This window comes from Anas acuta, chromosome 1 (genome assembly GCF_963932015.1).
Source record: "Anas acuta chromosome 1, bAnaAcu1.1, whole genome shotgun sequence".
Taxonomy (NCBI): Eukaryota; Metazoa; Chordata; class Aves; order Anseriformes; family Anatidae; genus Anas; species Anas acuta.
The window spans coordinates 171185714-171213041 of record NC_088979.1 but is presented as its reverse complement, the minus strand read 5'-3'; the positions used below and the strand labels follow the sequence as shown (position 1 = coordinate 171213041).

General features: G+C 35.8%; 1 protein-coding gene and 1 long non-coding RNA gene across 3 annotated transcripts in view; one reads left to right on the top strand and one right to left on the bottom strand.

Moving 5' to 3' along the window:
- The window catches only part of SLC16A7 (solute carrier family 16 member 7), an 85053-nt gene extending 72650 nt beyond the window's left edge, over positions 1 to 12403 (top strand). For both annotated transcript variants that reach the window (XM_068669337.1, XM_068669338.1), the window contains exons 4-5: positions 1002 to 1814; positions 4410 to 12403. In XM_068669337.1, coding sequence (XP_068525438.1) covers positions 1002 to 1814; positions 4410 to 4681 — 1085 coding nt within the window. In that variant the 3' untranslated portion in view covers positions 4682 to 12403. The remainder of the gene's footprint in view (positions 1 to 1001; positions 1815 to 4409) is intronic.
- Positions 1 to 27328, bottom strand: part of LOC137849580 (uncharacterized) — a 633107-nt gene that overhangs the window by 68249 nt on the left and 537530 nt on the right. The gene's annotated exons all lie outside the window — the stretch shown is intronic.

Sequence of the window (27328 nt, the reverse complement as noted above, 5' to 3'; positions counted from 1 at the left end):
AGTAGTCATAAAGCCAGTAAATTAAATAACCTCTTTACCAGAAGTACCTTAAAAGAACTATCTCCTCAGAATAAGGAAGGCAAATGAGATTAGAGGTGAAATATTGGCATGTAATGAATGAATAATACTTATTTTTGTGTTGCAGCTTACCTTTCTCTACACTGGGCCTAAAGGATTCCTCCTTAATTTTTTTTTTTTTTAAGTTCTAATTTACTACATTTTAAACTTGTTCCCAGTTAAACAGTAAAGTCTGGGGCCAGTAATGTGTCTGTCAGAGAAGAAAACTTATTTCCTGTGCCATCAAGAAGATTCATAGCTACTTAGCCTTTATTGCCTAGATGTCTTAATGTGGAGAGAAGGCCTGGAGGTGCAGCTCATGCACTTGGCTGATGTGGATGTGTGGTCAGCTCCCATACTTGTCGTCCTCTTCCGCAACTTTTCCTCCTTTAGTGGGGACTTCAGTACCTGAGGAAGTAGAGCTGAATGTGTTTCAAAAGAATTAGCCATTTTAAATTCCACTTTTATACACAAGTTCAATCTTAAATAGGCTAGGAAATATCAAGTGAGGAGATTAATGCATTTAAATTCACCCTGCTTTCATTGTAGCTGAGATGACATCTAATAACTTTTGTGAAATGAGCCAAGAGAGAATTGTATTATAGCTTAGTAAATAAAAAACAGAGAGTCACGGCACTGACACCATCGTTCCTCTGTCATTCCACTGTCTCTATCATTGTTGAAACACAGCAAGAAATTTGGGCTTTTATTGCAATGCTACAGGGAGAAATGACAGAATATCACTGTGACATAGTCTTGGCATTTACACACATGGAAAGCCATGAAGAAGTTGTATTTTTCATTCTCTTATGCTAGTTGGTTTTCATCTTCACTGAAAATCACTAGATTAGATACTGGTCATTTTAAAAATAGCTTGGTAAATGTATGATATGTTTTGTTTAGTGCATGAAATGCAATAATACTTTGTTTTATGTGTTGTTTAGGTCTGGGCTTGGCATTCAACTTACAACCTGCCTTGACCATGATCGGCAAGTATTTCTATAAAAAGCGTCCCATTGCTAATGGACTGGCCATGGCTGGAAGTCCAGTGTTTTTGAGCACATTGGCACCTCTCAATCAATTCCTCTTTAATGCATTTGGCTGGAAAGGAAGCTTTCTCATTCTGGGAGGACTTCTTTTGAACTGCTGTGTGGCTGGGTCACTTATGAGACCTGTTGGACCAAAACCAATTCCTCCTGTGAAAAAAGATGTTGAAAAAGGCACAGGAGATTCTACCCTGCACAAAAACAACAAGAAGTCTTTTTGGCAAACCATTAATAAATACCTAGATTTATCCCTATTCAAACACAGAGGGTTTCTGATCTATTTGTCAGGAAATGTCATTATGTTTATTGGTTTCTTTGCTCCAATAGTATTCTTGGCTCCTTATGCCAAGCATAAGGGAATTGATGAATATTCTGCTGCTTTTTTACTATCTATTTTAGCCTTTGTAGACATGTTTGCTAGGCCTTCAATGGGACTTGTAGCAAACTCCAAATTTATCCGGCCAAAGATCCAGTACTTTTTTAGTTTTGCTGTCTTCTACAATGGCGTTTGTCATATCTTGTGTCCTCTGGCAACAAACTACACTGGCTTGGTGATATATGCTGTATTTTTTGGGTTTGCATTTGGAATGGTTAGCAGTGTTCTCTTTGAGACACTGATGGACCTCGTTGGGGCTGCCAGATTTTCCAGTGCGGTTGGACTGGTTACCATTGTGGAATGCTGCCCTGTGCTCATAGGCCCTCCTCTAGGAGGTAAGAATTTCTTTTATTATTTGTTTTCCAGACATGACAGCATGAAATTTGCAGTATAGTATTGAATTAGTATAAAACTTATACCTAATATTATGTAACATTTTCTCTGTGAATAGGAATGAACTATAGGAACACTGCACTGTATCTATTAACTTTGCACTTTACAGTTTCAGACCCACGTGAAAATCTAAAGGTGTATTGCATGCATATGCAATAGATAGATTAAGAGCGTATCTCGACTGACCCATAAGTCCAGGTGATAGATGTATGCTTTCCTGATAGCACTTAGTGCTATCTTTGTGGCCTTAATTTACATGTATTCAATTCCACTTTGTTTTTCAGCAGCACAATTCTTACTGTCCTGAACAGATCAAATCCACTGCTCAGTTTTTATGAAGATCTCAGTTAACCTCCAACCTCATTACAGCTAGAGAAGCACATGCTTACATTTAAAGTAGCAACTTTAATTTGTCTGAATGAAGAGGATTTGTGTATCTAGACAGAAGAGACCAGTAGAGAGGTGCTGGAAAGGACAGGGGTAGGCTCACCAGCCCAGGCAGGGTGCCAAGTACTGTGCTGTGGAGCGTTGTGCTCTGGCATGGACTTCACACCACACCTACAACCATCAGCCTGTTGTCCAGCCTGTTTCTATAGCCAGTAGATATGTTTAAGATAATTCAATCATCCTACCTGGATTGGAAGTTCTTAACATTACTGACTTCTCTTTTCACTGCAAGTAAGGAGATCTCAAAAGGAACTTAGGTGTATAGCTTGGTGTATAGCTATTTTTAATTTTTGGGCTTCTAGCACCAAAAATGATGAAAAGCATCTTCTCTTAGATTATTTTATCTTTTCTATTTTGTTTTTTTGGTAAGTATTTAATAATGCTGTTAGTGAGTTTTATAATCATTATGTTTCTTAGCATATAAGAGACTAAAGACATAGATGCTCAAATCTTGCTAAAAAGTATAGGTTAAATATGTGTGTGCATGTGTTGCAGTGTAAGCCTAACAATAAAAAATACAGATACTGAGATTCCCAGTCCCGTGAATATACACTACACACAAAGCAGTGCCAGAAAAGTCAGCAAGACCATATGTGCCTAAAGGCGATTACACGCATCCACATATTTTAAGGATTATTGTCAGTATCTGTAAGAAAAGAGCATTCTTGAGTGAAATTTTAAATAAGCCAAAACTATTCCACTTACTTCAATACAATTATATGTGTAAAAGTAAATGTTCAATAGTCCACAAGATATTCCATATTTTCCTCGTCTTTTAACATATGAGTTCATTTTGGTAATGGCAGAAGAAACGCATTCTTCTCACACAGACTCTGCCTATGCCACCTAGTGGGGGGAGTGAGCCCGTGAGTTACAGAGTCCAGCCTTTTCATTCCAGCTGTGAAATTAAAATTAACTCTAAGGATATAAATCTAATATAAATGCTGCAATAGCATATATGAGTATTTTTCAATATATTAGGTTTGCAGACAATTTGAAAGGCATGCATTTGTGCTATAACTATATGAGTAATTGATTCCTTTTGTTAAATAGAGACAATGGGGAAAAGCTAAATTCCAGTTTTGACTAGTTCATATCCTTTAAAATATTATGCTGAAGTAATGTTAATGCAGAATCTCATTTTTAATGTTTTGCAAGACTGCTTAGAGATAAAAACTGGTAAATAGTACTATTTACACTAATAGGTGAATTATGCACTTGCAGTGCTACTTGAGTTTTTCCTAATACTAGGTTTGTGAAATAGAGAAAAGACTAAAATAGTTTGATGGCTTGTAAGTGTGTCTCAGGTGAATTACGGCATTATGGCTGCAACCCAGTAAAAGCATCTAAATAGATACATTGTAATGGGCAGGTTATCTTTTGCATTTCAGTGCTAGTGTAGCTGAGTTCAGAGCTAACTACTTGGGTATGTACAGATGTTGATTAGGGAGTTGAAAAAATCAGAAAGAATGGCTCATAAAGTGGAACCACACTTAGATTTTATTTTCGTTGTTGTGACCAAACTAATCTGAGAGTTGTGAATATAATTTTAAGGTACAGGCTTCATCAAAACTCAGCAGCTGAAGATGATGGCTGAAGGGACAAGCCTTTCTATCTCTTTCACCACTCACTGGAAAATAAAAATGAAAAGCAAGCACTTGATGCACAGTGACAGCAGCCTAAGAAGGCACATTCCTCCTCATCCTATTGTCTTTATGCAGCTTCTATGAGTGGCAGACAGTCACTCCAAAACAATAGGAAACAAAATTAGGAGGTGAATAAAATAATAAGACAATGAAAGAATGAAAATGAAAAAAAATGGAAATGTCTATCATTATTCATTAAGCTTTACTCATTTCATTCTTCAATATTTTATTGTTGTGTTTGATTCCAGTGACAATTGGTAGTTTAACCAATACAGGTTTTGTTAGAGGTCCACTCTATTTTATAGAATTTGAGTGCATTGAAAAAGCTTTTCTGCTCCAACTTCAAAACCAGGCCATATATAAATATTTTCCTGAGGAAATATTTGTATTGTATTGAGTATTCTATTCTAAAAATGCATCTCTCCTCTTGTTTTTCTATTCCAGGCTGGTTAGTGGATGTTACTGGTGAATATCAATACATGTATTTTGTCTGTGGAGTGATTGTGATTGTGGCCAGCATCTGGTTGTTCATTGGTAATGCCATTAACTATAGGCTTTTGGCAAAAGAGAAGAAGTTAGAAGATGAAAAGCAGAAAGCCGAGAAGAACGCTGACTCGAAGGAGGCAGAACCATTAACAAACAATGAGAACGAAGATGCTGCCAGCAGAGCAGACAAAGCTCTTGAAGATCCTTCAGAAAGAGAAACCAATATTTAATCTGCAATGTATCTCAGAAGGCAACATTTATGACTTCCATTAGAAATATGCCTTCAACACACAGGACAGGTTTTCTGGTAATAATGATCAGTCACAATATTGGATGGGAACAGATTTTTGCCCTATGGCAAGACTCCAAGTTAAATTACTATCTACAGATTATTTATTTCAGAGATACAAAATTGAGGTTACAGAGGTAGTGACTCCGTGCAATGAGCCCATCCAAACTATGACTCTGGACAATCAAGAGTCAGGTAAACCACACGTAAGACTTGCAGTGACAGTTTTGTTTCAAAAGTACATCTAATACAAAAGTATCTCTTACTCTTATATGGGAGGATACTTTTTGTTCACCCTTATTGTTAATGTCTGCAAAAAAAATCTGGCCAAACTGTACTTACCACTTAGGTCAAAAACAAATGTAAGCTCAAAGGTCTGTTTGAAAGGATACAAGAGTACCTGAATGAAGCACAATGGAAACGTTTTTTTCTCATTTGTATGCTCAAAATATACAAATGTATGATCAAAATATACATTACACCTGTATAAAGAATTATAATATGGATGTAAAAGTTAAGGTTGGAAGACAAACAACTGGTGGGCACCATCTCTAAAATGCAATAAACAGCTGAATTAGAATATATTCTGGAGGTTATTTCCTCCTGTGATAGGTGGCTATGTTGTACTTCAACAGATACATCTGAACACAGCTCACTAATTTGAACTAACCTAAATGAAACAATTTTGAACCAGGATTTACATTGCTAACAGGAGCATCAATTAGTTTGTTCAGTTGCGTATTCCTGTATGGTTGAAGGAACTGGACCAGACTGTGAAGCCTTCTTTCTACAGGGACTAGATTAACCCTGCTGACTAGATTTAACCTGCTGATGTTAAAAGGATCCAGGCCACCCTTGTCTTTTGTGGCCTGAACCAGTTTCATGGCAGTGGCATCAGTGTAACTGCTTGGGTTTATTGGCAAGTCATCAGTTGATGGTCTCCTAAGAGGAGATATAAGGTCTAACTGATCCTGATCCTTGCAGGCAGGTAACTTCATACTAGTTCTCATCTCCTTTTCCTATGCATTTAGTAAAAAGCTACTTCTTTTTCATATTGCTGATTTAAACAAAAATGCTGCAAGGCACATTGACAGTGCCACTCTGGGAGCTTTGTATCGACATATCATTTTTTTGTGGAGGGTATTTGATCTTGTGTCTATGGTTTCACACATTCACTTACACCAATTAAAATGTACACAATTTTTCCTCATCCTTTAAGTAAAGGAAAACAAAGCCTAAAATTTTACTTTACAAAAATGATTTAGCATTGCAATCTTCTGAAGGTATTAAATTAAAGTACTTTTATTATTCTATTTATAGGTGAGGAAGGGTGATATTTGTTTTGGAGTGTTGTATATAAATACCTTGGATGTTGTGAAAATTAAGGGTCTGATTCCTAAAACATGCACTGTTTATGCAGGATACACGTACATTCAGTTTAGGAAAAAATAGTATCATTCATTTTAGCCCTCTTTTAAATATCAAAAAGTTGCAAATATGTTGGACTAACAGATGTTTTAAATGCACTTTGAAGTGCCAATAACAAAAGAAGAACAATAGTAAAAACTAGGAGATGTTACTGCTTTTGAGAAAGCAGTTTCTTAAGAATAGTGTTCAACAAAATTATCTTAATTCCTTTTTTTTTTTTTTTTTCCAAAAAATATTGATAGTGCTTGCCTCTGTTTTGCAGGGTTATCATCATGATATTCCACTATGATTTTCCACAGTAGTGCTGATCTTTTTCATTATCTCAGCAGTTTTGGGGAAGAGACATCATGAATCTACTGGCAACATGGTACAGAAATAAATGTCTTCTTTTTACCTAATTATGTGCAGGAAAAATAAACACCTCCTATATGTTCTGTAGGTACACTAACAAGAAAATAGTTGCATTTCAGAGTTTTGGGAGATAATAAGGGTTACATGTTCGGATTTGAGCAGTGAACTGTGTAAAGGAAAATGATTTAATCTCAGTAAAATTCCAGTTCCTTTGCCAACCCTCAGTTCCATAGAACAAATAAATACATTTCACCTCTTTCCAAGATGTAGTCCTGCCAACACCCCATGAGGTAAAAGTATTTATCTCGTTTTGGCTATATGGGCATAATGGGTGAATTCTAGGATCCAGTCTGTGAAGGCCCTACATGCTCAGAATAAGAAAGAGAGGGAGAGTTTCATAAGCACTAAGCTTTCATAGAGTTAGGAATATCAGCTATAAAGGTTGGATTGCAAAAGATGACCCGAAACTTCAGCTAAAGAGTAGTCATCAGGAACATTACTCTGTTCTTTCTGTTCTTGACAGCAAGTGGTAGAAAGGCAGAGATTATTTGAAAGGATTTGACGCCTTTCTTGAGTACTTGAATGAGCCAATATGACTGAGGTGCTCATTATCTCTTTGGGAAAAAAAAATAAAATACAAAAAATACAAAAAAAAATACAGGGTAGAAGACAGCGTCATCTTTTGATTTAAGCCTGTTAAAAGATGCTGTTGGGTAAATAAGAAACTCAGAAGAAAGATGGTAAAAAAGGGCAAAAAGGCTCGTAGGAAACATGCAGGCATCTAATCTGTTCTGTGCAGGATTGCAGAATACACATGGCATAGGAAATAAGGGAAAAACAAGCTTCTTTGAGCCATAGACACACCTGACCATGAGTAACAAAAATGATGTTCCTGTCTCAAAGGAAATCAAAATTTATATAAACACAACCCTCTGCAGAGCTCTTGCTCTTTTATTACCAGTAAATTATGTTAGGAATGAAAGAGCTGCTTCACCACCACTCACCAATATACAATTTTTAATCATACAATAAGGTAAAATGATGTAGCAAGCAGCTGAAACAATATAAAACGTGAACTGACTCAAGCGAAACATTTCCTTACACCTCTTTCATTATTTTTCCTCTTAAAACTGGCAACAAAACAAAAAATCAGAATACACTTGATATAGAGGCCCTGAGCAACCTGATCTAGTGGGGACATCCCTGCCTATGGCAGAGGGTTGGAATTACATGATCTTTGAAGTCTCTTCCAACCCGAGCCATTCTATGATTCTATGAGTATTATGGAATTCTGAATCCGTAGTGGGATGAAGAAGATTGGAACCATATCTATGCAAAAACTGCCTGGAATTAAAAAACTATGTCTTCCAAGTAACAGCTTATAAAGAGGCAATTGCTTTGAATATGTAGGTCTTATTTCTAAAAGTAATAACAAATAGCCTTGCATCAATTCTATATTAAGCAGCAGTCTCAAAATGAGTATAACTTGCTTACAACCCGCTGAATATCATTCTTACTAGCACTAATTTTTACTGCATATCATTTCTTTATAATTCTGCTTTCAAAATGAGACCTGGGTATACACTGTCTCTCTAAATCCTCCTAGTTACCTCAGCCTCCAGTGTGCACCACTGCAGGGTCTAGATTAAGAGATGCCTCTGTCCTACAATCAAGAAACGTGCTCTCAAATTTGAAGATATACCACATGCATCTGTTAGGCAGTACAGAGTCTGTAGTCTCTGTCAGTCAATGCAAGCAAATCCTGAGTTGGTCTTAACCTCCTTTATACTTCAGCCTCTTCAAACCTCTGCCATGGTGTCACTAAGTTAAATTATCATCTTAAATGTATCTGATTAATCAAGTAATGCCAAAATCTTAAAATTTGTAGGAAAGGAGGTTGAACCTACATCAATATTTTTCCTTTTTAACATCAAGGTTAAATTTCAAATACTTTAGAGTACATATCCAGGTACTTTTATCTCTTTATTTTTTGGGGGGAGCATACTTCTCTAGTAGCTGGAGGGTTCTTCTGCATTGCCCTTTCCAACTCCAGAGAAAGACTTTTCACCAATAATTCTCAGTACTTGTTCAAGAACAAACGTTCACCCTTGCCACTTCTCACCATTCAACTGTGCTTGCAATTGTTGCCAGTTCTGTATCTCCCTCAAGTTCACAAAAGTATTTTTTTATAAGAAATGTTGTAGCATAGTAGTTAGACTGCAATACTTTTTTTTTCAGGAGTGTGATTTGTGAGCTGTTTTGGAAAAAGTTATCTTCAAATAGATTTTTTTTGTTTGTTTGTTTTTATTTACTTTCTTCTTATGAGAATAAATTCAATGTTACTTGGTGCTGAAGTTGATGACAGCAATTTCACTAAATTCATGAATTAAAATTCACATTAATTTAATTTTAATTTTTTTTCATGCCAGCATCCAATGTACTTAAAAACAAAACAAAACAAACAAACAAAAAAAAACAAAACTTGACAGTGTGTATATAATTGTTTGAAACTTCTCCCAGAGAATTCTGTAGAGTCACAAGCTGTGCTGGCAAATGAGGAGTTTCAAATGTACAACTTTTGTACAACTGCTCATAAAGATTCCATGAAGCAACAATGCATCTTCTACTCACTTAAGAAGTAGGATTAATCTTACTTAGTTTTACCCATGTAGAAATCATATTGATTTTATTTTCCATTAGAAATGCATACCTAATTGCAATTTTTATAATTTCATTTGCACTCTCATTGTTCTTGAAGGTTCTGCCCACCCCCAATTTTCCATTCTGATGTGACACAAAGATCTTGTACCTGGCATGTAGTGACTTCTGTTAAATGCTTTCTTTTCATTGTCTTTCCTCAATTGCCTAAGTAATGTTTTTCACTTGCTACTTTCAGGTCTGTGTGGTTGTGGGGTGGTATTATTCAGATATTTGGTAAGCTACAGATACAACATAGCTAAATTGGGTGCTGCCATCAGGATTTCATTAAACAAAGCAAATTACTTTTTTTTTTTTTTTTTAGATGAACTTGCTGTAATTGATACTGACAATTTTGCCTAAAAAATGGCAATTTTTGTTAGTTTCTCTATAGATTACTATTTTTCTATTCACACTGAGGAATATAAAGGGAATTTTTAAAAATACTTGTTATTATCAGAGATTACATCAATTTTAACAAGGCTGTCTGGATTTTTTGGGGGAGTGGGTATTTTTCAGATATTTGTGCATATATACGTTAAAAGCATTTGCATGTATAGACACCTTTTAAATCACAATTTGCAGAAGTATTGCTATACAATTTCAACATAAATTGCATTTTGTGTTATTATTAATTGTTATTAATTGTTATTATTTTGCAATCATTTTTTTTCTCTGTCATCTACCTCTCAATTACAGTTTGGCGACTTGCATGACCCTGGAAGAATACAGCTAACAAAAGCATAGTGGTAAAACATACAGATTATAATAAAATATCCCCAGTATTTTTGGCTTACAGTTATATTCTGTTATATTCTAAGGCAGTGCGTCCTGATGACCAAATTCTTTGAATCAATTGGAATAGGTTTTAGTAAGTATGAAGACTTAAGCCATACTGGTATAGTTTTTACAGTATGGAACTGGTGTAAAAAGTGTCATTAAAAGAAAAAAAAAAGAAGTGTAAAAAGTATCATTTAAGTATCCAAAGCCCTTTCTGTGAGATGATGTTGCCTTTTTTTTTTTTCTTTTTCCCCGATTTCTGAATTAATGGAATCAACTAAATGGAAACATCACATCATTAATACCTCCACACAGTTCTAAAAAGTATTACAGAATACTTCACATTCTTCGTCACCCCTAAAAATAAATAAATAAAATTATTTGATTTGGAAGTCATACAGAATTTTAACTTTCTTTCCGTTTGTGGGGTAGTTGGGGAAGATGATCACAAAATATTGCACTGGGGCCAAGGAAAAATGATTGTTGTTCATATCGTCTTTACAAAACCAGAGATGATTGTTTCTTCAAAGATACTCTTTTTAGTCTGCAAACCATTCTTGCCTTCTAGGACCTAGTACAGAGTCCACTGAAGCCAACATAAACAAACTATCAAAGTGAAAGAACTTTATGAAACATTGGAAATGATCTGGCTTCAGTGGAGGCTTCAGCCTTATTTTCTCCATATCAAATCTCAGGAATGTCAGATATAAAGCAGCAAATGCAGGATTTGTTGCAACTGGCAAATTTAGCTATCCCTGCGTAATATTCCTAATGACTCAGTCCCTAATTAACGCACAATATGTATTGTTTTAATAGTCTATAAATAAACAAAAACAAAACAAAAAACATTCTGAATGTAGATTATAAATATAGGGGATATATTTGAATATATATCTGATCAAATCTGTTCAACCCCTAAGGAAATTATCTATTTCCTTCCAATCAAGCCTTCCTTTAACAGTTTAATTTTTATTTTTTTTTTCCCTTTTTTTGCCCCCTGTTCTTCTTTCCAGAGCAAGTAGTTTGTGTCTTTTGGAATGTACATATTAATAAATATATATGGGAATATAGACACACACATGTGTATGTGTGTATATATGTATTCCCCTATATATACAACTCTAATTTATATATATTATATATATTTGTGTATATATAAAATATATATAATGTTTTAGAGTAAGTTGCATACTGTGCCTGATAAACGTATTTGTAAACAGATAAAAGACTGCAGCAAATGACAGAAAATTTTAAATGTTTTCTACAAGAGTATATTTTATTATTTCTCAGTTTCTGGTGGTTTCATTTATATTAGAAATTCATTCAGAAAACTGAAATATTCCATAACATTGATATTTCAATAATGATTCACTTGGCTTAAAATAATCGAGAATTATCATTGTTGTTAGACAGCAGAAATCCTCCATTGCAGAGAGGTTGGTTGGTTGGTTTTGCTGTGGAAGTATTATCTACTTGATCTCTGAATAGACTGTAAAATATAGACTGATTTTTCTTCTATTGTAGTATGTAGGACAAGATCATATGAAAAATTGATGGACATGATACTCTTGTAAAAACTACGCAAAATGAGGATACTGAAGGCCCTGCAAACAATACTCCTATAAAATTATTATGGGAAACTCTCCAGAACACGAGGCTATAAAAAAAAGACAACTTTTTGTATTTTTTCCACATTTTGTTTTTATTTTGTCTGCAAATAGGCAAGTCAGTGAAATGTCTACATTTGTCTCTGACTCTTAAAACATTCTACCTTAAAGCTTTTTTTGAGAAAATTTTCGGAGTGGTACATAAAGCACTTAAATGAATACCCTTCCTTAAGTGTGACATAGGTGTATTTTCTGCTTACCACTTACCTGGAAAGTTCACCATGTCTACAATCTACCAATAGAACTTGGTATTGCTATGCAATAATTCAACATGCAGTAGCCATTGTTGTTGACTAACAATTTTTTTTCTTCCTTTTTGTATTTTGCAATACTGTATGTTTTTTACTTGAATATATTGGCTAGGCTTTTATTTTTGTTTTGTTTTGACAATCATTTATTAGCTAGAGGTGCTATTTATGTTCCAAAGACATCTGGGTGGATGATGACATTCTCTTTCTACATGCCAAATGCATTTTTGACCTGACAAAATTCATTGTTCATAATGTATATTAACCCTGTAAAATGCTTATGCACTGCATTAAATTGTACTTAAATGCATTCTTGCTCATAAACCTTTATTCCAGGCCTGTACTAGTGTCTAATGTCCAGTTTGTCCATATATATTTATGGAAAAGTACAAGGAAAAAATGTGTATGATAAGAATTTTAAAAAAAAGAAAAAAGAAAAAAAAAAAAAAAGAGAGAAATTAAAATAAAATTTCCATGTAAAGTTTCTGAGAAGATGTAAGAGCTTTTTTTTTTTTTTTTTTTTTTTAATTATTTAATTCTTTAGTAGTAATTTTTTTGCAATTTTAAAATGTGCAGATATTCATAGAGTCACTATTCAGATTTAGCTAAGATCTCAAAATCACTTACACTTGCATACAGAAACAGAACTAAAAATTTTCCTGTATAGGAAGGATACTACCAGCTGTAGAATATGCTACCAGCCCTTTGCTGTCCCTACCTCCTCTGTAATTACAACTGAATCTTGTACATTACTCAAAAAATGTCTGGACACCCACTGGTCTGGTTGGGATGTTTTTCTATATTCCATGTACATGCAATATCATTAATGTATCACTGACAGTCATTTGAATACAGAAGAGGAATTTGTCCTTGAATTTGGAGGAATTTGGCTTGAAATACTGGATGTAGAAAACTCTATTCCTTCTCATCTCTCTTAAGTGTTTAAGGTCTTATGTATTTGTCTATTGGCTTAATGTTATGGTTGCTTGCCCCAGTTAAATTAGTGTCTATTTATAGAATGTGATTGGGTATTTAAAATCAGAGATGTCGATTAATATCCTTTACATACAGTTTATGAACCTTCTACACAGAAAAACAATAAGCTAGTAGCAAACAAATGTGCCAAATTTTTAAAGAAAGTTGAATTACTGAATAAAAAAAAATAATAAATAAATAATATGAAAGCAAATGGCCTTTATTTTTAGATTTCTAATAACTGCAAAACAAATTTTCAAATAATGTTATCAATAATTCTCTTGATATGGAAATGTTGATTCAGCTAAACTATATTTAGATCTTGTTTAGATTCTAGCCTCTTATAATATTTACATTTTTGAATATGTGTAGTATTCATAAATAATCAATTTTGAGACATAGACCAAACAAAGACTAAAATTAAAATCAAAGATACAGAGTGGTAAAAGAAATGGCAGAATGAATGTAGTCCAATACTGCTCTTTCCCATTTGTTTTCCATGTCAACATAATATTTGAGCTTGATCAAAGACGTTGTTGCTATCACTTCCATGGCTGAACCTATGTTGCCTCAAGGAATCCAGGTGCTTGACTAAAATATATTTCTGATTAATAGACAATGACCAATAGACACTTAAGCAAACGTACTTGTTTCTGAGCCTTTATATTTTGATAGTTCAGTGGCAAGATAGATGGAGACCTCAGTCTGCATTTTTTTTTCTTTAAGGTCATCTGTTTAGAGCTTTAATATGTAAATTGACCTGGAGGGTAACCAAGTAGTTTCTCCTCTTTCATGTACTCTTCTCCTCCTGACTTTTCCACACTAGCCATGCTGAAACAAATACTCATCAAGTGACACATTTTAGCTGCTAGACATTGATTTTATTTAAAAAGAAAATCAAAGCTAAACAAAATGAAGCAGCAACAACAACAAAAGCACAAACACCTAAATAACAACAGTAAGAAAAAATGTTGTTGTTTTTCCAACATCTTGGAAAATTTAGAAGTGTCATACCATATCTGATAAAAAGCATCTTTCAGAAAATTCTTGGGAATGGCTATGTCTCCATAAAGAAAAAAAAAAAAAAAGTGAAAAAAAAGAAGAAAGAAAAAGAAAAAAGCATGACTGGAGGACATATTGTTCAGCTTTCATAAATGCCATTCTAATATACTGCAATATATTTATAATATAATAAAGATCAGATGCTATTGCTTTGATTTTTTCAATTTTAATGTGAATGCTTTCAAGTGGTAATATCATCCCCAACTTGGTATGGTATGGCTCCCTTCAAGAGGAGCCATGAGGATCATCAAGTTCAACTTCTGGTTCTGCACAGTGTCATTTGGACACTCTTTATGTCCTTTGGCTCCCAAAACTGCACACAGTACTCAAGGTGAGGTCACACCTGTTTAGAGCTGAGTGGGACAATCCCTTCTCTCGACTGGCTAGCAGTGTCGTGCTTGATGCACTTCAGGATATAGTTGTTTTTTTCGGCCACCACAGCATATTGTTGACTTATATTCAACAGAATTTATAAGTGTTTTGCAAGGCTTTGTTTTCTTACAAAATATATGAAGTTTCTTTCTTTCAATGTCTGTTTTTTTTTTTTTCTTTCTTTTTTTTCTTTTTTAACCTGAATGTAATTATATATTTATGTATGTATATAATTTCCTCCCTGTAAATTGTTCAATTGTAGAAAATCAAGCAATAGCTGGGAGTTCATTTTCTGCATAAAACTGTTGCCAATTTACTGTGATACTAGAAATGTTTGGTGCCTTCTATACCAACAATACGTACTCCCAGTCAGGTCTTATGGCTATTAAAATAAGTTTAAACCAAACAGTAAAAGAAATAACTAACTTTTATGTGCTCATACTTTGCACAAAACAAACATTTTCAGAAACGGTCCTTTCAAACCCTAAAGCCATAGCTAGGCATCAAAAGAAATGGCAAAATTTGTAGTGTCATACATATATCTTTTTTTACTGACAAAAAGTTTATTTTGGAGGAACAGTGATTCATTTTGCCAACCATCATAATATACTTTGATTAATAACTGCAATTCCATTTTGGTCTGAATGATAAATGAGTAGCATTTAGGCAGTGCAATTATTCAGTACAATCACTGAACTGAATAATTGAGAAAAAAATGATTTAGGTTGAACTTTTTTTTTTTTTTTTTTTCCCCAGAGAAAGCGTTTCTTTGCCTTAATTACAAAACACATGTTCTCAATGATGTTTTGGACCTTTTGAATGGAAATAAAGGAAGATTTGGATACTATTTATGAAACAACAGGTTTCATCCATGATCATATTATTCATTCGTACAAACAGACAGATTCAGTTCTTCTGCCTGTACATTCTGTGAAGGTACTCATGATTCCCTCTTCCAAAAAAAATTGAGGATTATTGAGTGAATTGCTGTTCTCTGCTCTACGTAATTTTTACTGCCACTATGACTGGTAATCTTTTCTTCCATTTCACATGGATGGACTCTAGCACCTGGATTATAAGTCTTCCAACAGTGAATGTTTTATGCAAAGTGAAAGCACCAGTGAAAGAACTTTCTGTTACTCTAGACCCAGAAAAATCCTATGGGTAATATTGGGTAATATTGTAGGAAATGCATTGTTTTAGAAAGATACACTATGCATCACTTCTGAACGATGAAAAAAATAGATTGTATTGATGATCTCTTTCTTTTACCTGGTTGATGTACATTGCAAACAAAAGTTTTAATTTTTGGATATTAATAAAATTAGCAGTCAGACATTTTGTATTTACATGGACGCTAGATTTTTTGTATCAAACTCAGAACCTGAGTTGATTGAAAATGACTACCTCACACAACTAGATATTTCTCTTCCCATCCTCAGATCTAGATTTCAGTCTGTATACAAAAAGTATGCAAAAAGAAAATGTGAAATACTGCCTAAATGATCTCAAATGCCTAATTGATCTCACTAAATGATCTCAATTCAGGGATCAAGTGAAAAGATACTAAAAACTCATTCCTAAACTCTGCTTTAACAAAAGCAGCATCAGTAACCTGGAGATTCAGTGCAGCTGGTAGAGGGTTGCAAGTGGGCTTTTGACAGAAGTTTATAGTCACAGGCTTTCAGAAGTGTGACATGCTTAATACCCTTCAAGAATTTGAAATTAACACAAGTTTGCAGCCAGCAGACTGCTTGAAGTTCTGAATTTGTTGAAGGGCATCATCAACAAGCATGAAACACCTTGGAACTATTTACAACTCCATTTTGTATATCAGTTAATAACTTATTCCCACATCTGTGTCATCAGTCTTAGCAATGAGTTTTCTGTTTAACAAAGAAAGTCACTGAGAGGCCTCCATGATAATGTTTCTCTCACTTCCCTCCAAGTGCAGATCAGACAGCTACCTGGAGAGCCTGAGGTGAAAATAGCTTGCAGCTTGTCTCGTTTTTTTGTTGTTGTTGTTGTTTGTTTTGTTTGTTTGTTTGTTTGTTTGTTTTCTTTTTTTTTTTTCCCCAATTTCTCCAGCTTGTAGCTAAGCATCCACAATACAAAATAACTAACCAATGCCTTATATCGGGTCTGCAAGTTGCTCAGTTCAGTGGCTCAGCTCATTGAAAGTTACGTTAGTGAAAGTTACGTGTTTTAAACACAGTCCAAATTCTTCCTCTATTTGCCACAAACCATCTTAAAGGACAAACACAAAGTTTATAGATTAAACAGTTTGAGGCGTGGTGGTGGTGGTGAGAGGGTTCTCTCTCTGTTAGTCATGAAATTCAGTGTGCATGAATATATTCCACCAGAAGAAACATTAAGTTTTTAAATATGGGGAATTCTCTTTATGATGGATTTTGCCAAAGACCTTAAGTTCCTCACTTGGAAGGAATCAAAAAGCTTTCTGAATAGATTTTTTCACTTCATGCAACCTGTTCTTAAGATAATTTCATCTCTGCCAAGAAATTTTCAGTCACTGTATGGAAGAATACATTTGGGGATAATTCTTTTGACCAATCACATGTGGCTGTGAAAATCATTAGCTATCCCATGATGGGTGGGTGAAAGGAATATGAAAAAAATGACCGAATTTAAGAAGAATCAGAATTTGCACACCCAGGAGTCTTTCCTCCACTCCTATATTATTTCTCTTGAAAGTCCATACACGCTTTCTGGAAAAACTTGTATATTTAGAAAGTTTATCTTTAAAATAGGACCACAGAATAAATAAAACGAAGATTAAAATGCAAGATAACTGGAAGTTGATTTGTATCTGTCCAGTGGATTATTTTAGGAAGTTTCCTAGTGTCCTAGTGACTTTCTGGACTATTATCCTACATTTCTAAGCATACAAGGAATGATGTCTAAAGACCTCTGGGGGCGGGGGGGGGGGGAAGGGAGGCTGAAGAGAGAGAGAGAGAGATACCTATGAATTCAAGGGTTAATATCGGTGATTACTGATATTTTTATGTTCTCAAAACACATACTGTTTTCTTTGTCACCTTTGTAGCAGCTGAAGAACCACTTTCCCTGCTACAGAATTGCAGACAATATGTTCTCAGCATGAGGCTGCTAACATCCCTGAAGAAAGAATACCAGAACAGCTACTCACTTTCTAACACCTCTAAGCTAGGAATAACTTCATAGTTCAGAACACTCACAGTCACATATTAAATTAAAGACAACTGTTTCTCTGCTCAGTTTGTTATTTCTGTCAGGCTTATTATCATAGGAGACAAAACTGAAAATGTAAGCCAAGTACCTCAGAAACAATATCTAGTCTGCATTAAAACGTAACTTACCTTGCTTACAGTCACCCCTTTTTCCCTTTTTTTTTCTTTTTTTTTTTTTTTTACTATGAAAACACGCGTCTGTAAGTCCAACTGGTTGCCCCTAAATTGTATTGACTGGATAACACTATACAGACTTGCATAGCTTAGAGGATGTGGAGCAAGGGAATGTTCATACAGCTGCCTATTCCCTTGAGCATTCAAAGCTGCTGTGATGAGACACAGCTTCTTTTTGTTACCAACAGTTGAAGATAAGATCAAATGTTGCAAGGCTGGTATAAAGTTTTCTTTCCCCCATTTCACAAATTAAAGTATGGTATCTCAGAATTCCCAGTCAGGGTCAGAAGGGGTAAGACTCAGCTTTTCCAGTGACACGTCAATAGCATCTACCATGAAACGTAGTAGCTGGGCTAGCTCTTCTCTCACTGTTTCCTTTCACAGAGGTTTTCCCAATACACCTCTGTGTCTCAAAGTGCAATCCACCTGAAAATATACATGAGAGTTGCTGAATAGGAATAATTTCACAGCAATACAGTTTTGCTGCTGCATGACAGGTTGTGACGTGTGTATGTTGTAGCAATTGGGATTTTCATGGCAGACTTTTAGAGACTTATGTTAAAACAGAAAAAAAAAAAAAACACACAAAAAAAACACAACACAAACAAACAAACAAACAAAAAACAGAAGCCCTTTCGTTTACGCAATGTTAAAGGTGAAGAAACAGATCACTTACTATACTAAGAGATCTTTCACTTCATTTCTGTATGTCCTTATGCCTGGCTACATCACCAAATAAATTTATCTCTAAAGCTGTTTCTACCCATCTGAAAGCAAAAATTTCCTGTACAAAGGTGAGAAACTTTGAAGAAGGTGTGTGTGGGGAGTCCTTTCAGGCAGCAATGGATGGATGAACAGCCCTTCAAAACAGAGTCTGACTCTTCATTCATAAGGCTACAAGAGGGGAAGAGAGAATGAGGAGGTATTCTGTTGTCACATTCTGCTACTGCTTCAGTTTTACCAACCTACATATGTCTGTGAGACTTTCATAGATGAATTGCCTGTTGGGACTCTACAATAACAATACAGCATCTTCTCAGGAAAAGGAAATAAGCTGTTCTCCAAAGCCTTAATTTCAACAGTGCAAAGGCAAGGAAACAACAGATGCAAACCACAAAGGTAAGATATGTTTGGTTGTTAGTTATCGTCTGATATATGAAGTTCAAAGTGTAGTGGTGTCTTCAGTTAACAATAGTGTTTATGAAACCCACTGTAAACTGATGAAAATCACATTCACTACCTTCAGTTGCATTACATGAAAGCCCGACCCTCAGCTGCAATGTCGAGTTTCTATCTGCTGCAGTGTAATTTTGAATGCTACTCTTTATTTAAATACTATTTCTTTTACATCATAAAACAGCTGAAACAAACCTCTAGGAAGCTAGTTGAAGCACTTTTACAGTTGTATTTTAGGATAGGACATGTCCATTCTGATACACATTCTAACCTAACACTGGATTTACAACTGAATTGCTAAATACCTATGAAGACCCAGGGGGGAAAGAGAGAGAGGTAATACATGTATATATACACACATATTTCAATTACATATGTCTGTAAACAGAAAGGAGAACTAAAGAATACATAGGGCCGCTCCTTGATAGGGAAGGTCTTCTCACAGACGATGACATAGGCAAAGCAGAGACGCTTAACGCCTTCTTTGCCTCTGTCTTCAATGCCGATGATGGGCTTCGGGACCCAGGGTGCCCTGAACTGGAGGACCGGGACGGTGGGGATGACAGACTCCCAACCGACCCTGAACGTGTGCGGGATTTGCTACTCCACCTGGATCCCTACAAGTCCATGGGTCCGGATGGGATTCATCCCCGGGTGCTGAAAGAGCTGGCGGATGTCATCGCGGAACCTCTCTCAATTATTTTTCAACGATCCTGGGAGTCTGGAGAGGTCCCGGTAGACTGGAAGCTGGCAAATGTTGTGCCGATTTTCAAGAAGGGTCAGAAAGAAGACCCTAGCAATTACAGGCCTGTCAGTCTCACGTCAGTGCCTGGTAAAATCATGGAGAAGGTGGTTCTCGAACGTATTGAGGCGCACCTGGGGGACAAAGCAGTCATTGGTCCCAGCCAGCATGGGTTTGTGAAGGGTAGGTCCTGCCTAACTAACCTGATTTCCTTTTATGATAAGATCACCCGTATGGTGGACCAAGGGAAACCAGCTGATGTGATTTTTTTGGACTTCAGCAAGGCTTTTGACACGGTTTCCCATAGGATCCTACTGGACAAAATGTCCACCATACAGCTAAATAAAAACATCATACGATGGGTGAGCAATTGGCTAATGGGCAGGGCCCAAAGGGTTATGGTGAATGGCGCTGCGTCAGGCTGGCGGGCGGTCACTAGTGGGGTCCCTCAAGGCTCCATTTTAGGGCCGGTACTTTTCAATATTTTTATAAACGATCTGGATGTAGGAATAGAAGGTATTTTGAGCAAGTTTGCTGATGACACCAAACTTGGAGGAGTTGTGGACTCGAATGAGGGTGGAAAGGCCTTGCAGAGGGATCTGGATAGGTTGGAGAGCTGGGCGATCGCCAACCGCATGAAGTTCAATAAGAACAACTGCCGGGTCCTGCACCTGGGACGGGGAAACCCTGGCTGCACATACAGACTGGGCGATGAGACGCTGGAGAGCAGCCTAGAAGAGAGGGATCTGGGGGTCGTGGTAGACAGCAAGTTCAATATGAGCCAGCAGTGTGCCCTGGCAGCCAGGAGGGCCAACCGTGTCCTGGGGTGCATCAAGCACGGCATCGCTAGTAGGTCAAGGGAGGTGATTGTCCCGCTCTACTCTGCGCTGGTGCGGCCTCACCTCGAGTACTGTGTGCAGTTCTGGGCACCACAGTATAAAAAGGACATGAAACTGTTGGAGAGTGTCCAGAGGAGGGCTACGAAGATGGTGAAAGGCCTGGAGGGGAAGACGTACGAGGTACGGCTGAGGGCACTGGGCCTGTTCAGCCTGGAGAAGAGGAAGCTGAGGGGAGACCTCATCGCAGTCTACAACTTCCTCGTAAGGGGGTGTCGAGAGGCAGGAGACCTTTTCACCATTAACACCAGCGACAGGACCCACGGGAACGGGGTTAAGCTGAGGCAGGGGAAATTTAGGCTTGACATCAGGAGGGGGTTCTTCACAGAGAGAGTGGTTGCACACTGGAACAGGCTCCCCAGGGAAGTGGTCACTGCACCGAGCCTGTCTGAATTTAAGAAGAGATTGGACTGTGCACTTAGTCACATGGTCTGAACTTTTGGGTAGACCTGTGTGGTGTCAAGAGTTGGACTTGATGATCCTTAAGGGTCCCTTCCAACTCAGGATATTCTATGATTCTATGATTTATTTACACATTTTACTTGGTATGCAATATCCTGTAAATATTCTCCCCTTCCTCTCCCTTGCACCCCCCTCTAAAAAAAAAAAAAAAAAATTAAAAAAATGACAACTCATTTGCTTAATTTGCATTTTACATTTAATGAAAATTGGTATATAGAAAAGATCAGGCAAGTTTCCCGTCAATGTTAAAAATCCCAATCAAGTAAATTAAAAATTCCATTGTTTAATACAGCTTTTATATCACTTCACTTTCATTTTCTCTAGCAAGTATGTGTAAAGGTCCATAGGAATCCACTGTATTGAGTATATACTTCCTGCAGAACTCTCTAGGTAACTTTCAGCTGAATTTCCATTTGATTCATTTCAATTTTAAAATATTAATTATTAAAAATAAAATGTTTCATATTTCAACTTTTAAAGCTTTCCTGCTCATAGGGAACAATCCTCATTTCATTCAGGCAGTTTTTCTATATACATAATTAACTGTCTATTTCATATTTCAGCTCCTTATGCTCTTCTGTTAGGAAGATTATATTAAAAAAAAAAAAAAAAAGCCAGGGGGTATATTTGAAAGTATAACAAATTTAGTCTGCTTGCACTGATCATTAAATGAGATCTATCCTTATAATCTGAGTTATCAGGTGAATCTTCTCAGAAGATTAAAAGAATGTCCCTAAAACATCCTGGTAATCGAAGTTGTGTAAAGTCAAAAAGCATACTTGCTGCTCTGTTCATGAAATCCATACTTTAACAAAAGAAATGAAAGGCATCCTTGCACTTCTCAGACTTCAAGACTCTTAAGCTTTGAATTGAAATGAAGTGAATAAAAAGTTAGGTTTAAGCTTTAAAAGAGTGGTTCAAGTCTTCCTGTAAGATATCTAGACTCTACATCTTTTAAAATAATTTAACAAGGCACACCCAAGTACAAGATGTACCCACTCCAAAACAATCATATTTAAATCTCATCAAAGACTATGTTAATGTGCTGGAACAACACTTTATGCAGTCATCTGAGAATTTTAAAGTTTATGCCCGTCTACAAATTTCTGACCTTTCAGCATGTTTCTGTTCACCTGATCTCCCAGCGTGCTGCACAGCGCATTGCAGTGAAAACCTGTGCTAATTCAGTGGTTCTCCCCTCCATCTCTGATTCTTTTATTCCAGTAGTGTTATGGAGAATATTTCCATCATAGCTATCTTGTAACAAGTTTCCTTGAGCCTCAGTAGCATACACTTTTCCACAAAAATTTTTGGATTATTCCTTCTATATAGTTGTATGCAAGGGAAAAATAATTTTTTGTCAGATAAAGGAAATAGCTTTAAAAATAAAAGTACACTCTTAGAATTAAATGAGATTTGACTAGTATAGAAAAGAGATATGTCACCTGATATTTGTTCATTTGAAAATCTGACCATGTAAGTCATATATCATCTAAAGCATTTCAAGCCTGGTGCTAAGAGATGTAAATTTGTCATAAATAATATTTCAGGGAAAAACGAGAGGATTTGATGTGTCACATGTTTAAATTGTAAAACTGATTAAATACAGACTGAAAAGCAGAAGCATGTGTTACAGAAAAAATAGATTTAGATAAAATCATATCCTTAACACTTGATTAAGTAATGCTGTCTTTAAGACTCTTGTCTGATGTGAATTAGAACAATTACATTAGTTTTAAAGAGCACAAAGACAGTATATTTCTTTTTTTAAAAATAAGTTTTGTTTGTCTGTTTCCTACACAATAATTACACTCAATAAGGAAACAAGGAGAAGAGCAGTTCTATCTAGAATCAATGGGGTTTGATGAAGGAATATTTTTAGTCATGGCAGAAGGCAATCCAAGCAAACAAACAAACAAACAAAAAAAAAAGAAAAAAAATGAAAATACAAAAAAAAAAAAAACAAAAACAAAAAACAACAACAACAAAACCCAGGAGCTCTTGCTCTCCATGAGAGCAAATACAGCATTTTCAGTAGAAATACACTAGCTACATGATAAATCTGATTGTGTACTCACAATAAACTTAATATTTTTAATGTATGTCTTGTGCTATTGAACTAGTTTTGTACTATTGGAAAATGTACTGCTCTGTTCAGATAGTTCTCTCTCTGAACTGCTAGTATTTGATACTTAATTCATTTCACACATAAGCCACTTTTCTCCTTCTGGTCATTAATCCTATTAATAAAGGGGATTTTTGCTGTCCTCATATCTCTAAGTGAAGTGAGACTAATTACATGTAGAGACATCTGTCTCTTCTGCAAACTGAGTCTCCATTCTTCCTCTTCCTCTCCCTCTTCCTCTCCTTCTTCCACACTCATTCTATCTTTGTAAAGTTTAATTTTTCTTCACTGTTCAGATTCCACTGAAAAAAATATACCAGAAACTCAACATCATCAACAACAACAATAAACAAACACCTCACCAAAGTGAAAAAATCCTGGAAGAAAATAACTATTTTCAAATAAAAAGAGCTATTTTCAGATAAAAAGAGCTATTTCCAAATAAAAAAGTAAAACTTTTTTTTTTTTTATTATTATTTTATTTTTAAATTAGACCAGTCTGTTTCAAAGCTATTTTCACTCTCACTGTCATCAAGGATTTCTCAGTACAGTGATCACCAGGACCAGAAGTGTCTGGTCTGGGTGCCTTTTCCCCTACAACAGTAGTGGAAAACAGAGGAAATGATGCAAGAGCCTTCACACAGGTTCTGCATATTTTGAAAATTATCATGTTTCATCTCTTAGTTATTTTCTTGGCTTGTACTATTTCAATAAGAAAATTCAGATGCCTGAGAGTATGTTATGATATGCTATGCTGACTTACTCTTCTCGAAATATTAAAGTGCAAGCCTTACATTTTGTTTGAAAGTTTACTATTCCCCACAACTTTACCGGTGAAGTTACCTTATTACCTTATTACAAATAATTCTAAAATCCAAGACAAGACAGGAATAACAGTACTGAAGAACAATGACTACTCCATTTGATTCTATACATATTATATAATATATATATATTTATTAATGTATTATTATTTATACACAATATTTAAAGTAAAAAATACAGAAATTAAAAACATTAAAAAAAAAAATCAAGCTAGGATTCATTCATCACCTTTATGTAATATGAGAAAAATACAAACATTTTCTGTCAATTATGTTGGTCCAGTCTAAATTAAACACGCTGTTTACAAAGAAAATTGCTGTTCACAGGGTTGGCTAGAATGATCACATTTAGGAGCATTTAGGCCTGGACTGACACACCAGTTCACTGACTCAGCTTTGATTTTTAAGCTCAGCAACAGAAGATAAAAATGGTATGTCAGTCCATGTATTCCAGGTAGGCTAGGAAAGTTTATCAAGTTCCTAACACACACACATATATATATATGTAATGAAAGTACTTGCAATTGAGCTAGTACATGGATAATCGAGACAAAGCCATTAGCACGGGTATCCAAGGGTTACCAAATGAGAACTGATACACCCTGTGTGTTTTGAAACTAGTCTGCCTAACTGTCTCATCAAATCACATGTTAAAGATGTACTTTTTTTTTTTTTTTTGGTGTGTGTGTGTGTGTGTGTGTGTGTGTGTAATAAAAGATGTGTAATTACTAAGTGTGAGGCTGGGTCAGCCTTGGTAAGAAAGGCAAAGGAAAACAAAACTGGTTGGCGCCATATGTACTCTCTGTCACTAAAGAAATGACTGAAATCTGTGTGACTATTTCAATCTTTTCCAGTTTGTAGATATTATGCCTTCTCTCCCCATCATTGCTATGATTGCCTATCTCTTTTTTCTGTCTTTATTTTTGGACTTCATCTTCCCACCCCTGCAAGGATGTGCTGCTCTTTACTATAATGTCTCAGAGGTGGAAGGAGGATAATGGTAATTATTTTTTCCTTCTGATTATCAATAAAAAATATTAACTGAACCAGGAATATTAAAACAAACAAACAAAAAAACACTAAAATAATACAGGAGTCAAATACTATGTCTTTGAATCAGTCTCAAACTTAAGAACTTTTTTTTTTTTTTTTTTCAGGGTTTGTTTGTTTGTTTGTCTGTTTGATTCATTGTTTTTGTTTTCCTAGTAAATAATTTTCTTCTCAGTTTATTCCTATGGAACATCTACTACAGAGTTCTCAGCATTCAGTCAAACTCCTGTAGGGTTTGGAGATTCTGGGTTTTGTTTTTCTTTTTCTTGAGCAAGGAAAATAAAATGAATGCAGGATAACTGCGTCATAACTTTAGTGGAAACAAAGTATCCCATCATGAGGCAAAGTTGCATAATTGTGTCTCAGTGACACAGACTTTCAGTGATAGCAGACTATGGAAGCCTTGAAGCCTTGTTTGTGGGCAGTAGAGCTGGATAGATACGTGATGACCTAAGTCTGGCAGCAGGAAGACTGAAGTGTCTGATGATTTGTTGAACTTGCATTCAATAACAGGTGCTTAAATTTGTCCATTACTGCATCTGAGAAGAGTGACGTATCTAGGCCAAGATGAAAACATCAATTTGAATCGGAATGGCCAAATGTAAATAGAGAAAAAAAAAATAATGTTAATATTTCAAGGAGCATTCTCTTATGTCCCAGAGAGGTTCCTCAAATATAAGATCCTGATTTACTTTGGGAAATGCAGTCTCACCTGTTGCATTTGATGGAGCTCAGAAAATCATTGTCAAGACAGAACAAGAATATTACATTTGCAAAACTGTAATTCATTTTTTAATTTATTTAAGAAAACTGCATATAAAGGATAAGGCATATACTTACATACTTGTCATCTAACTTCATTTATAAAAGATAAAAAAATATCAAATCTGTTAAAAGACAGAGTCCTATATGAGACCTACACAGATTCACATATACTTGGAATTTTCTAAATTTGGAAGAGTGAAAAAAAATTGAGGTTTCATGCCACCATTTCCAGGTGCTGCTGCAGACCTCTGCACTCTGAAGCTGAGTCTCCTAAACTCTGTTACCAGAGTCTTGTCTCATGGGGAGCAGAAAGGCTTGTTGCCACAGCCCTGAAGGACAACAAAGCTGTGATTGTGGGGGGAACCCCATTATCCTAGTCTACAGACAGGAGCCACCACCACAGAGGAGCCACAGGCGCACAGGCCAGGTGCCCCAACATCAGCAAGGAGGCTCTCCCCACAGCCCAAAAGGTTACCCCACAGCCCAAGGACATTGTCTGGGATACAGGGCTCCCACTGGGGAGAAAGGAAGAGATATTGGGACTGCACAGGACTAGCTGTGGAATTGTTAGAAGATGTAGTGAAGGTGCAGAAAGGGAGGGATCGAGGTGGTTTGTAGAGGAAAAAACATGGGAAACCAGAGGCAGAAGGGGGGAGGGGTAAGGTAGGTTAATAAAGAAATAATAAGCTATGTAGACACTAGTTATTTGTAGTATTGTGTTGTACATGAATGCAGCATTTCTCCATATTCTGTATTTTTGACAAATATTTAAAAAAAAAAAAAAAAAGAATAAATTGTCCTGTTCACACAGCACTGAGACTCTCTGAGGGATTCCGGGATACAAGTGCAGTCTGTCCTGCCAGTAGTAAGAGTTAGTCCTGCCAGTAGTAAGAGTTAGTGCTTGGAACAGTGTGACTCAGTCAACTTCTAAAGTGCATGTTTGCCTATTTTTCAATTTGGAGAGAATATTAGTAAGTTCTATCACGTGAATGGAACCTCATTTAGTGCTGTGAAGAATCTTTACCCTCTTTTGACTTACATTTGTAAAATTCAGTGATATTACAAAGGTAATATCTTCTCCTTAGTAGATATTAAATATTAATTTATGCCTCACAGCCATATTACTCCCAACTGTTGTCCTGTCAGACATAATAAATGAATTGAGGGTGTGTGGAAGGAAGTGGAGACATTCGGTTTGGATCGGAGACCCTCAAGGAAACTGCATGATACAGGAATTAGTACTGGTGGTTATATAATATCACTTTTCCTTTGAACAAGACAATTAGATAATCTCCACTTGATGCTGGATTAAATGAAAAACAAACAAACAAACAAACAAAAACACAAAACAGCTTTTTTGAGAATTTGAGCACCCTACTAATTAAGGTAACACCAAGTTTTTGTGCCCCATTTTTTGTCTTACATTTAAACAGCCTGTTATACATTAGAAGGTAGTCCTGCAAATATCTTCTTAGATTAAATCCTGTTACATGCTTAGGTGCCTTCAACTTAAATAAGGCAGATATTTTTGGTGCCTTTAAACAATTCCTCTACAGAGTTTATCATC